Source organism: Ornithorhynchus anatinus, chromosome 2 (assembly GCF_004115215.2).
Source record: "Ornithorhynchus anatinus isolate Pmale09 chromosome 2, mOrnAna1.pri.v4, whole genome shotgun sequence".
NCBI lineage: Eukaryota > Metazoa > Chordata > Mammalia > Monotremata > Ornithorhynchidae > Ornithorhynchus > Ornithorhynchus anatinus.
Window position 1 is genome coordinate 91,197,169 of NC_041729.1, and position 12,379 is coordinate 91,209,547.

General features: G+C 42.7%; 1 protein-coding gene across 1 annotated transcript in view; it reads left to right on the forward strand.

The window, feature by feature from the left end:
• Window positions 1–5,228: 5,228 nt before the first annotated feature.
• Window positions 5,229–12,379, forward strand: part of SGK1 (serum/glucocorticoid regulated kinase 1) — a 155,480-nt gene continuing 148,329 nt past the window's right edge. The window contains exon 1 of the mRNA XM_029056425.2: window positions 5,229–5,674. Within this exon, the coding sequence (XP_028912258.1) occupies window positions 5,450–5,674 (225 nt within the window). The 5' untranslated portion in view covers window positions 5,229–5,449. The remainder of the gene's footprint in view (window positions 5,675–12,379) is intronic.

Here is a 12,379-nt window from a genome sequence, read left to right on the forward strand (position 1 = left end):
AGGGTAGTAGGGAGATAGGACGATAACTGGAGGGGGAAGTGGAGTCAAGAGCGGGTTTTTTTAGGATGGGGGAGACGTGGGCATGTTTGAAGGCAGAGGGGAAGGAGCCCTTGGAGATTGAGTGGTTAAAAATAGAAGTTAAGGAAGGGAGGAGGGCGGGGCGATGGTTTTAATAAGGTGAGAGGGAATGGGGTCCGAGGCGCAGGTGGAGGGGGTGGCACTTGCGAGGAGGGAGGAGATCTCCTCTGAGGATACTGCAGGGAAGAATGGGAAAGTAGGGGAGAGGGTTGGTGGGGGGGAGGGGAGAGGCGGAGGGGTGACTTTGGGGAGCTCAGACCTGATTGTGTTGATTTTTGTGATGAAGTAGGTGGCCAGATCATTGGGGGTGAGAGATGGGGGAGGGGGAGGAACAGGGGGCCTAAGGAGAGAGTTAAAGGTCCGGAACAATCGGCGGGGGTGACGGGCATGGGTGTCGACGAGGGAGGAGAAGAAGTTTTGCCTGGTGGAGGAGAGGGCAGAGTTAAGGCAGGAAAGGATAAATTTGAAGTGTGTGAGGTCGGCTTGGTGTTTGGACTTTTGCCAGCAGCGCTCAGCAGCTCGAGCATAGGAGCGTAGGAGGCGGACGGAGGAGGTGATCCAGGGCTGTGGGTTAGTGGAGCGAGAGCGGCGGAGGGAAAGGGGGGCGAGAGAGTTGAGATGAGTAGAGAGAGTGGAGTTGAGAGTGGAGACCTGATCATCGAGAGTGGGAAGTGAGGACAGGGTGGCAAGGTGAGGAGAGATGCTTTTGGATGATGATGATGATCTTCATTCTTTGATTTCTCATTAGAAAGATTAACAAACCTATTCCTTTTTTTGTTATTTCTATGGCTCCTGTTTTTGTTTGGCTTGAAGAGGTTTTGTTTCACTTCAATTACATCCTCTGAAATACAACTGGACTTTAATGAAGGCCACTGATATGTCACTCAACTGAAGATTTTCTGAGCCATTTGAAAAATAAAAATTGAGTTCCCTCACAAAACCGATAAGACATAGATTACTGGCCTTGGTTCTATTCTACAGTATTTACGTGACTATAAAGAGCTCACACACAAGGTGTTGTCACCAAGTCTCAAGAAGTGTATAAAATATCTCCCAGTTGGAGGCTGAATTGCATTTCGTTCTCCTTAGAGGCATTTTTCACCAAATGGGTGTTTTACTGCTTATTGTGTATATTGATTTTTTTTGTGTGCTTAAAGATTTATGAGGCTGCTACCGAAAAACATTATTTTCATGTCACTCAAAAGCAATGAATATTTATACGATCCTGCATGCACTTTTAACCTGTGAAAAGGCAGGTTTCAGAAAACTCATTAAATAAAGATATGTGCACTTCTACACTTAGGTCTTTCTTATTTGATCAGAGCTGACTTTTGCCTCTCAATCCCAATTCAAATCAGCACCTGTAAGGGAAGTATGGGAACTTCCCACTACACACCCAAAGGAGGGAACATTGCCACTCGGAAATAAGACTGATCTTGGGGGGGCCCATCTCATATTGAATATTTTCATCTGAAGGAACTGAAACTAGGGTAATCGCTTCACTGAAATGCCATTGAACTGCTTGAAAAAAATAATGTAAAAATTTTTGCTCTCTAGGATAAAGTGTGGGGCTCATCCATTCACATGAAGCTAATAGGCAAAAAAGAAGATTAACCAATGCAAATTAATCAAACAAGTAAAGAGGCTGCTCTCCCACTCTGGACTGTAAGCTTACTGTGAGCAGGGAATGTGTCTGCTAACTCTGTTTTCACTGCACTCTCCCAAGCGCTTAGTAGAGTGCTCTGCACATAGTAAACACCCAAAAAATACCACTGACTGATTGATTGATGAGGGTTTCCCAAAGTGAGAGAAATATGTTGGGAATGTTCATTTTGGATGGGTTGGGGAGAGGAGGCCTTTGAGGGCATTTCAAACGACAGAGTTCTGAAGCTCCTAACGTCAACCTCAGGAGAGAAGGTTTATCATTCAGCTATCTACTCTAGATTGGTCAGCAAACTGTGCTGTTTGGCTCTACCAGTTACTCATTTCCCAGAAGTGCAAACACAAGTGCAAGTGGAACAAAATCAGTTTTCTCCAATTTCCAGCACAAGGACACTGAATTTCCATTTTGTAATTAACACTCTCCTAGTTCTCTCATAACCCAGTAGCGTGTTCTTTCAAAATCCAGCGTTAAGGAAAACGGATGTTGTAGGACTCACTGTATCTGGCGCCAATCAATCAATGGCATTAATGGAGCCCCGGAACAACAGAGTAAGCAGATGTGATCTCTGCCCTTAACACACATAAGCTCATAAACCGTTTCTTCCAAACCCACAGCGTACTCACCTCCGACCCCTCACCCACATTGTCCTCGGGACCTGAAATTCCCTTCGCCCCCACATCCTCCAGACTCAGTCCTCCCACCTTCAAAGCCCTCTTAAAACTCTACTTCCTCCCACAAGCCTTTCCCAACTAATTATCAGCACCCTGAATCTCATCAACTCTCCCACTGCCTCTTCAGCTTATGAATTTATTTGCTTATTCAAGCCCATCCTTAGCACTTATATGCATATATGCATATTCAACTGAACATTCAATTTTATTTAATCTGGTTCCACCGGCTGTGAAAATTTCTAGGTCACTGAAAGCTTCTTGTGGGCAGGGAACATGTCTTGTGCTCCTGTTGTACTTAACAAAGGTTTAGTATCATGACTTGGACTTGGTAGGTGCTCCTTAAACGCTGTTACCGTTAATATTACTATCCAAATTGGCTCCCTTTATTGGATGAACGTTCCTCAGTTCCCTAACTACAGTCTAGGCAAAATATACAGTAAAAAACGTACATGCGACAGGACTGGGCGGGCAGGAATTTTCAAGCCAACAGTAGCAAATCACAGGAAAACCATCTTAATAACAGACATTTTAAAAACTAAAAGGCTATGATGCAGCTATGGAAGTAGCATGGCCTACTGGCAACAGCTCAGGCTTGGGAGTCAGAAGATTTGGGTTCGAATCCCAGCTCTGCCACTTGTCTCCCATATCACCAAGGGCAAGTCACTTCACTTCTCTGAGCCTCAGTTACCTCATCTGTAAAATGGGGTTTATAACTGTGAGCCCTATGTGGGACAGGGACTGTGTCCAACCTGACTACCTTGCATGAACCCCAGCACTTAGAACAGTTCTTGGCACATAGTAAACACTTATTGAATACCATTATTATTATCATTTCAGTTCTTTTATTTGGAAATCAGTAGCAGCTCTGCAATGCTAATAATGTTGGCATTTGTTAAGCGCTTACTATGTGCAGAGCACTGTTCTAAGCGCTGGGGGAGATACAGGATCATCAGGTTGTCCCACATGAGGCTCACAATCTTAATCCCCATTTTACAGATGAGGTAACTGAGGCACAGAGAAGTTAAGTCACTTGCCCAAGGTCATACAGCTGACAAGCGTTGGAGCCGGGATTCGAACCCATGAGCTATGACTCCCAAGCCCAGGCTCTTTCCACTGAGCCATGCTGCTTCTCTAATGCTACCTTGGCTGTCACCAGAAAGGACATTATCAAGTATTTCAAGCCCATCAATACTCCAACATCTTGACAAAGCAACCAGGCCGATCTTGCCAGAAGGAAGAGAATAAAATGCCCCAGATTTGATTAAACTCTTTCAGACCACTAGGGGATGGCGGAAGCAATTTACTAAGTGGATCACGATGGCTTGTAAAACTGAATGCGTGCCTCACAACTGATCTAACCCACTTTACACTGGTATCATTTACTGCAGTTTATTTGATCGCATTTTTCTTCTGCAGACCCTCCAAACATTTTACAAATGGTATTTTGTTTCTACTGTTGCCCCTCATGATTGTTCCATTTTATAGATGAATTATTAAGGTTTAAAGAGGTGAGGTGATTCACTAATATTCCCCAAGTAAATTAATAAAACAACTTCAAAAGAGGAAGAGTGTTTCTCTCAAGAGGGATTTGGAAAACTTCTGGATGAGTAATCTGCAATGTGTCACTAGAAGGAAAGTTAGTGGTGTAAAGGGAAAAGTTAGGGATGTTAGTCCCTAAGCATTAGGATGAATGTCAAGAGGGACAATCACCACAAACTTTCTCTAAGCATCCTGTTATCCCCACCAGAAACAATCCTGAGCTAGATGGATTACTGGTCTATAATCTCTCAAGTGCTTAGTACAGTGCTTTGCACACTGTAAGTGCTCAATAAATTCAATTGAATGAATTAATTCAGTAATGGCAAAGCTTAAATTCTTATTACTTTCATTCATTCAATAGTATTTATCGAGTGCTTAAATTTCAATGGCATTAACAGCATAAATGGTGAAAGTATATTAAGTGATTATATGTGCCTCCATTTTTGTTAGCCCAAGGTGAAAAAGATAACAAAGGTGAGGATTTTTGTTCTTGGAATATAATTCAAACCTGAAGAGATCCATTTTACCTTTCTGATTTAGTTAAATGGAGATGTAATACTCCTTGATAAAATGCCTTGAAGATTTTGCATAAAAGGTGTGCCTTATGTGTAAAATATTATTTTTCTCAGTCTTCTTTGGAAGGGAAAGAGAACAATCGCACCCTCTGATGGTCTCTCTATTATGACAAAACAAGGGAGAGGAAGCAGGAAGGAATCATTTGTCACATTATACAGAAAAATTGGCCCCTGCTTCACATGAGATTGAACTCCTTTCTTAAATTGATCAAATTTCCCCAGCAGCTGCCCTGCCTTTCTTTCCACATGTGGCTGCATCGGGAACAACTGAAATAATGTTTTCTGTTGGAAACCTCTATTCAGAAAAATACAGCAAATTGCTTCAGTGAACATAAAATCAGAGCAACCTGCATTTTAGACAAATGGAATTCTTTGTATTGCTTAGACTCGATTGTGCAAACAAGGGGGTTGTGAGGAGAACCTATTTGTCAAATGTTCTGAAGAGAATCATTTGACCTTTGAGTGATTTTTACCTTCTTTCCATTCTTGACTCAGTTATTGTTCACTGCCATCTCTTTCTCTCTTCCTCTCCCTCACTTTTTTCCTCCTCTCTCTGTCTCTCTCTCTCTCTCTCCCTCCCTCGCTCTCTCTTATCCACTGCAACTCCCACTGGAACCGGCATGATCCAATAGTGCTCTCATCTCTTACAGCACAGAACGGCATCACCTGAGCCACAGCAACGAACAGATTATACCCAGACTTCAGAAGGAGCCAGGTAAAAGGCTGGCCCTCTGTAGGCTATTGAATAAAAGAACAGGGCATTGTTTCCACTTCTCATCAGCTGAAAGATTTGCTTCGCCTGGTTTGGGACCTGCCACAGGATCGAGTAGCAGTTCAAGCTGGCAAGTTTGAGGAATGATTAAGAGCACAGGGAAAGGCTACTGCAGAAGCTATTGCAGCAAAATGAATGAGCGTTTGAGTGAATGAGTGGAGAAGGACCGAGTCGGCTGAGCTCTGCCCGGATTCTCCCATCTCTCGCTCTGTCTTCATTAACCGTCTCTAGGAGGGCTACGGAGAAAAACAGATGCACTAAGCAAGTGCCCGCTGAAACTGTGACGGTACCCTCTCCATTGTGGAAAATGGTAAACAGAGACATGAATGGATTCCCAGTCAAGAAGTGTTCGGCCTTTCAGTTTTTTAAGAAGAGGGTAAGGATGACTGGTTTCTTTTTTTTTTGTCCTTTTGTTTTCTTTTTCTGAATTGTCTTTGTACAAGCTTAACTGAAGCGAGAATTGTTTTGTGTGTGGTATTCCTGATCGCTCCTAAGGAGATGTAGCAACTAGCCATGAATGGGATGAGAAATATGATTATTTTTTTTTACCTGCTCCAGATGCATTTGGGTATGCATGGGGGGAAAAGAGGATGGGGGTGCGGTGAATGGACTGGAATTCCATAAACAGAGCTGAAGTTATAGATTGCACATCCTTTGTAATGGACTGAGCAGAGTACAATTATGGGTAAGAAATCAGTCAAGGGTTCTTACAGTATCTCCCCCTTTCCTCTCCCTTTCCCCCTTCGCATCTTTCATCACCAGCTGCATGCATTGAGCATGAAGTCTTTTAAGGGTTTAACTCTCTGGACCCCTTTCATTCACTTAGTCTAAAGTTCTGCATTAAGATCTTCATTCATAAAGAGAAACCACTCAATCTACCCAAATCTACCTTCATCTATAATTTGTACACTCTCTCTCTCACTCCCCTCTGACTGCATATATGCACAAGTGAAGTAGCAAACGGCAAATGCTACCATTTCAGATATACTAGAATCCATCCCTTCAACACCTCTATTTTAATCCTCCTCTGGTGTTGGAGAGAGAACACAGCAGGAGGCTGCATGTGTCTGATAGTGCTGTGGTTATGTTGCCACAGAAATGTATTTATAAAACCCATCACTATTCTTCCCACAGTATTCTGCATGTTTCACTGGTACTTAGTGGCCAGAAGGGGGGAAAATAAAGGACTCCTTTCTATTAACCCACTAAGTCAGGCCATATGTGAAAGACAGACAGGCTGGCAGAGTACAGTCACTTCATGTGGATTCTCAAAGAGGACATAAGCGGGGGTTTTGGATAGAGAGGCAGAGTCTGAGAGCTGAAACTATTTCTTGGGAAGCCTCCTTTCTGCGATTCCAGCCCCTTTCCACCTTCGTCAATACCCTGGGGCACTACCATCAATTTCATTTTATCCGTTCATTCCTTCAGCCTTTCATTCCTGCTCTCTCTTTGATGTGCCAGAAATCCCACTCCCTCACTTCAACAAACCCACTAGTGAAGCTCACTGAGACCCCAGGCAGTGCATCATGAACAGGGCACGTAGAAACTCCATGCCTCCAGTGGCAAACTAGAATGGCAAATTCAGAAAAGTGCACGCAGAGACCCAAGGCGGGAGAAGGACTCACAGTAAAATTTCTGGCTCTCCACACCCAGAAAGGCAAAGATGTTCAAAGTCCCCAAGGACAATGGCAGATACATTTTTGAAAATCTCAAACTTGAGCAGTTGTCTGGGTGACAGAGGTAAAATTCATGATTGGTGATTTGAATGTGACCCTACTTAGCATCATCAAGTCAATGCATCACATATCAGTGATGTCTCCTTGCAGATGCCCTCACAGTCAGAGAAAGAGAGAGAGAGAGCATTCAAGGGTCTTCAGCTCAGGAGACGATATGAACCTGGTCAAGTTCCTCATGTTTCTTCTTGGTTTATCATATTTCTAAAATATTGACTAGTTCCCCAGAGGCAGGAATCTTTAATCAACCTGGTAGGAGTTGAAGAGGCACAGTATTCCCTCCTCATTTCATCATTATGGAAATGTGCGCACTGAAGTACAGATTAACCATCTGTTTCCCTTCTCACTACAGGGCATAATTTGTCAATGGGATCATTTGGTGTCTGCTGTCCTTGAATTTTTCCAGCAAGGGCAAGTTCACCGCCCTCTTGCTCCAAGTAATATATAAAACTAATATTGTCAACTACTACATGAACAATTAACATATATATTGTGATTATTGTCGTTACCATATTTAAGCGCTTCCAATGAATCAACCCCTGGGGTAGAGACAGGTTAATCACATTGGAAACAGTCCCTGTCTTACATGGGGCTCACAGTTTAAGTATATATCAATGAATGCAAATGAAATAGGCTGAGAGCAAGGTGGCTAGCACTGAGCTTCATCTGGTACCTGACTTATATTTAACTGGGAGACTATCAAGTTACCCAGACAGGTAGAGATAGAAGCCTGTCCAGCCAGCACTCAGATGAAATCCAATGACGATATTCACCTAAGGACAGCAAAGGGTATGTCTTTGTGATAGCCTTGCAGTTGATCCCAATTCCTATATTATGCTGCAAGTACCAGGTCCAAAGAAGTTGGCTTGACTTGCATCATCAATGCATATACTTCTAAGAATAACTGCTTACTCTCTGTATCCCACTAAATGTCAGAAATATCAGCATCTTTGATTTTTTGTTTTTGACACAGCTTGATAGGCTCTTTTAGTATGTTTGTGCCTGGTGACCTACATGGAGGAGGCTAAGAATGGACTTTTGCCAGGTGCCCCGACCAAATTCTGACCAAAAACCCCATTAGGATTCTGGTGCCCTCATTTAATAAAATATAACTAATCCTAAATCAGTGTTTTGTCTTATGTTGATTACAGAGAGCATTATTGTGTAAGGTACAGAAGGGAGACAGCTTGGTTCAGAAGGTTTAAGTTCATTTGAACTTCATCCTGGGAGGGGAAGTGCTGGTGCCTAGCCTGGTCAATTTCACAGAAATAATAAAAGTTTGATGAGGTTCCTTTACCTCACATAGTATGATTCATCACTGAGAATTTCCATGACCGGATGGATGTGCCTGATGTATTTTCCTAGCCACTGCTCTTAAAAAGAAGGCAACCAAGCTCAGCACCTTGATAGATGCATTTGGGGGCTTTTTGCTTAATACTCTCCAGAAGTCAGTTCTTGTAAGCAGATCAGACTTTCTCCTTCCCTCCCTGCTCCCTCCCCCCAGTGCAGTCATTCAGTTTGCTAAAAGGTAGACCACTGAAAATGGCTGTTAAAGTGTTTTGCTATATTTTTTTTGCCTTAGGGAAGTCAATGCTGAAGGATATTCTCTGGCTGGGCAGTTTTGTAATCTTCTTTTGAAAAATATTAGGCCTGTGACAAAGAGTAGCATCTGCTGCTTCTATAATACTAACTGGTATAATATTTCATGGTATCTCTATTCCTTGCTTCATGATGCTTTATAATGATCACCAGCTCCAGGTGAGAAGACGTTTCTTTGTGGTTTTAGTGTTGTATAATTGCAACACTTCTTGGAAGTAAAGCAAGTTACAGTATATAATACCTAGTAGGTAATCATCTTTCTCACTTTCAGCAGTGTTCAGCCCCAAGGCAGCAAGTATGCTAGACAGAATTCATGATGTCCTTTCACTGTGGAAATTGAGATGTCCTGGTGGGTACAGCCGCCAAGGCACTGAAATTTGCCCCCAAGAAACACTGTTGGCCAATCATGGGGCCATTGCAGGCCCTCCTTACCCAGCTCAATGGATGCCACTGAACCCAACTGAAGGTTCACTAGTTCCTTTGAACAAGTCCCCCAGATATGTCTCTCTAGTCTTTTTGAGACCAGAAAAACACCATTTCATTACCTTTCATATCTTAACTAATTCCCCCAGTTCTCCAATAAAATGGGAGTTGCATTTGCGGGGAGGGCAGGTTGTTTATCGAATGGTATCTGTTAAGCACTTAGTATGTACCAGGCACATGTACTAAGCCCTGGGGTAGATTTAAGTAAATCAGGTTGGACACAGTCTAAATCATACAGGGGCTCACGTTTGTAATCTCCATTTTACAGGTGAGGTAACGGAGGCCCAAAGAAGTTAAGTGACTGGCCTGAGGTAACATGGTAGACAAGGACAGGGCAGGAATTAGAACTCATCCTCCTGCCAGGCTCAGACTCTTTCCACTAGGCCATGCTGCATTCTTGCAGAACACTCCCTTAGAAAATTCACACTATAGAACTCATCTCCTCTGATGCTCCTTAAATGGGAACAACCATTTCTTACAACTCTTTCATATATAATCATTCATATTTAGTGAGTGCTTACTGTGTGCAGAGCACTGTATTAAGCGCCTGGAGGGTACAAAACTAAAGAGGTGATAGGCACATTCCCATCCCACAATAAGTTTATGCCATAGAGGGAGAGACAGATATTAAATCAAGAAATCATGGATATGTGCCTTAATGCAGTGGGGCTCAAGGGGCAGTGACTAAAAACAATGTATCTGGGTGATACAGAAGTGGAAAAAGAGGAAATAAGGGCTTAGTCAGGGAAGGCCTCTCAGAGGAGACATGCCTCGAATAAGGCTTCAAAGGTGGCAAGAGTACAGTCTGTTGGAAATAAAGAGGGAGGGTATCCTAGGCCAGAGGCAGGATGTTGACTAGAGGTTGGCAGCGAGATAGACAAGACTGAGGTACAGTAAGTAGGGTGGCATTAGAGAAGCAAAGTGTGCAGGCTGGGTTGCAGTAGGAGAGCAGCGAGGGGACAAGGTGATTGAGTGCTTTAATGCTGATGGTAAGGAGTTTCTATTTAATGCAGAGGTGGATGGACAACCACTGGAAGTTCTTGAGGAGTGGGGAAACATTGCCTAAATGCTTTTGTAGAAAAATAATCTGGGCAGCAGAGTGAAGCATGGACTGGAAAGGGGAGAGACAGGAGCCAGGGAGGTCAGCCAGGAGGCTGATGCAGTAATCAAAGGGGGATAGGATAAATACTTGGATTAATGTGGAAGCAGTCTGGATGGAGAGGAAAAGGAAGAGTTTAACGATGTTGTGAAAGTTGGACAGACAGGATAGACTGAATATGTGGGTTGAATAAGAGAGAAGAATCGTAGATAATGTCAAGGTTACGGGCTTGTGAGATAGGAAGGATGGTGGTCGTCTACAATGATGGGAAAGTCAGTGGGAGGGCAGGGTTTGGGTGGATAGATAAGGGGTTCTCTTTCTGACATGTTTAGTTTGAGGTGTCGGTAAGATATCCAGGTAGAGATGTTTTAAAGGCAGGAGGAAATGCAGAGATGAGTGTACTTAGACAATCAAATTATTGAGTGTTTAATTTGTGCAGAGCACTGTACTAAGTGCTTGGGAGAGAACAATATAACAATAAACAGACACATATCCTACCCATGAGTTTACTCAGTATATGCTTTCCTATTAACCTAAAAGTGTAGAGAGGCTGTTTAAACTTCTCTTGACAAGACAGGTTTTACTTTTTTCCACTTACATCAGCCTAAACCTCTTCCATATGGTAGCATACTGGGTCTGGGTTGTTTTTACTGGTCTTTCCAGGTCCCTTCAGTTCCTGTCTTTATGTAACCTTGGAAGTTATAGAATTGAGCAGATTGGGAGTATGGACTCCTGGATGGTCTTCAAGTCTTCAAATTTGACTGGGACTGGGGCATGAGACAAGAATACAGAAGGTCACTCCAGGGCAGATGGGGGAAGAAGATCTCGGACAGTGTCCAAGAACTTTCTCCTTGGGAGAAAGTTCCTCTCCGTGCTTCAGTTCCTCTCTGCGCTTCAGTACCCCGGGAACAATGAGTAATCATTCCAATTCCCCATCCCATGAGGTCTCACAGGAACCATTTTCAGAGTTGATTTTCAATTATCCATGCTAATGGACAGGGGAGAGTAGCACAAATAATACAAAATGGGGGAGGGAAGTTTGGCTCCTGCCAGAGGGCAGGAAAGGAAGATTGTGAATTCCATCTGGTCAATAAGCAGAGGTACTCCTAGACAAGCAGTGTGGCTTAGAAAGAGCATGGGCTTGGGAGTCAGAGATCATGGGTTCCAATCCTAGCTCTGACACATGTCAGCTGTGTGAATTTGAGCATCACTTCACTTCTCTGTACCTCAGTTACCTCATCTGTAAAATGGGGATTAAGACTGTCCCACGTGGGACACCTTGATTACCTTGTATCTACCCTAGTGCCTAGAACAGTGTTTGGCACATAGTAAGCACTTAAATACCCTTATCATTATTATCATTATTATTAATCCAATGGAGTCTGAGGAGAGACAAGTGTAGGCTATGGATGCTGCAAGATAGGAGAATTTCTGGAGAAGTCAGGTTTGTAGTTGTTCAGGATTAAAAAAGAAGCCCATTGTGGATAACCCAGAATTGATTGTACAAGCAGGTAAACTCAGATGTATCTGCATTAACAGTTAACCTATTGGGCTTGATAAATGGCACCAAAGAAGCCCAGAGTTGTAACAGAATCTTTATAAATATTTCCCGTTTAAGGGCTAACGAAGTACTTGTAGCTAATACAGGTTGTCTCGTATTTCAGAGATCAGCTTGAATTTGCATCGGTTTCAGTGATACTAATAGTAATAATAGTTCCTGTTAAGTGCTTACTATATGTCAAGCATTGTTCTAAGTGCTGGGGAAAATACAAGACAATAGAGTTGGGTACAGTCCCCATTCACATGGGGCTCAGAGTCTAAATAAGAGAAAATGCTTTTTTTGTGATTTAACCAAAGAACAAAAACAGTCTATGTCTAAATATTTTGAGGACTCAGAAAACATGAGGTTTAAATCAATCATATAAGTGTTGTGTGAAAAAACACTGTACTAAGCCCTTAGGAGAGTACAAATATAACAGAGGTGATAGATACGTTCCCTGATTTTAGGGTCCAGGTTTGAGAATTCTGAGTATAAAATTTTATAAGAAGGGGAACTATAACACTTCCCTGCTAAAATTTTGATTAATTAGGCAGCTGGGTTGGTGGAGAGACAGTTCTCAGGAGAAAAAGAGATTACTCATCTGAAATTACCTATGCATCTCAACAT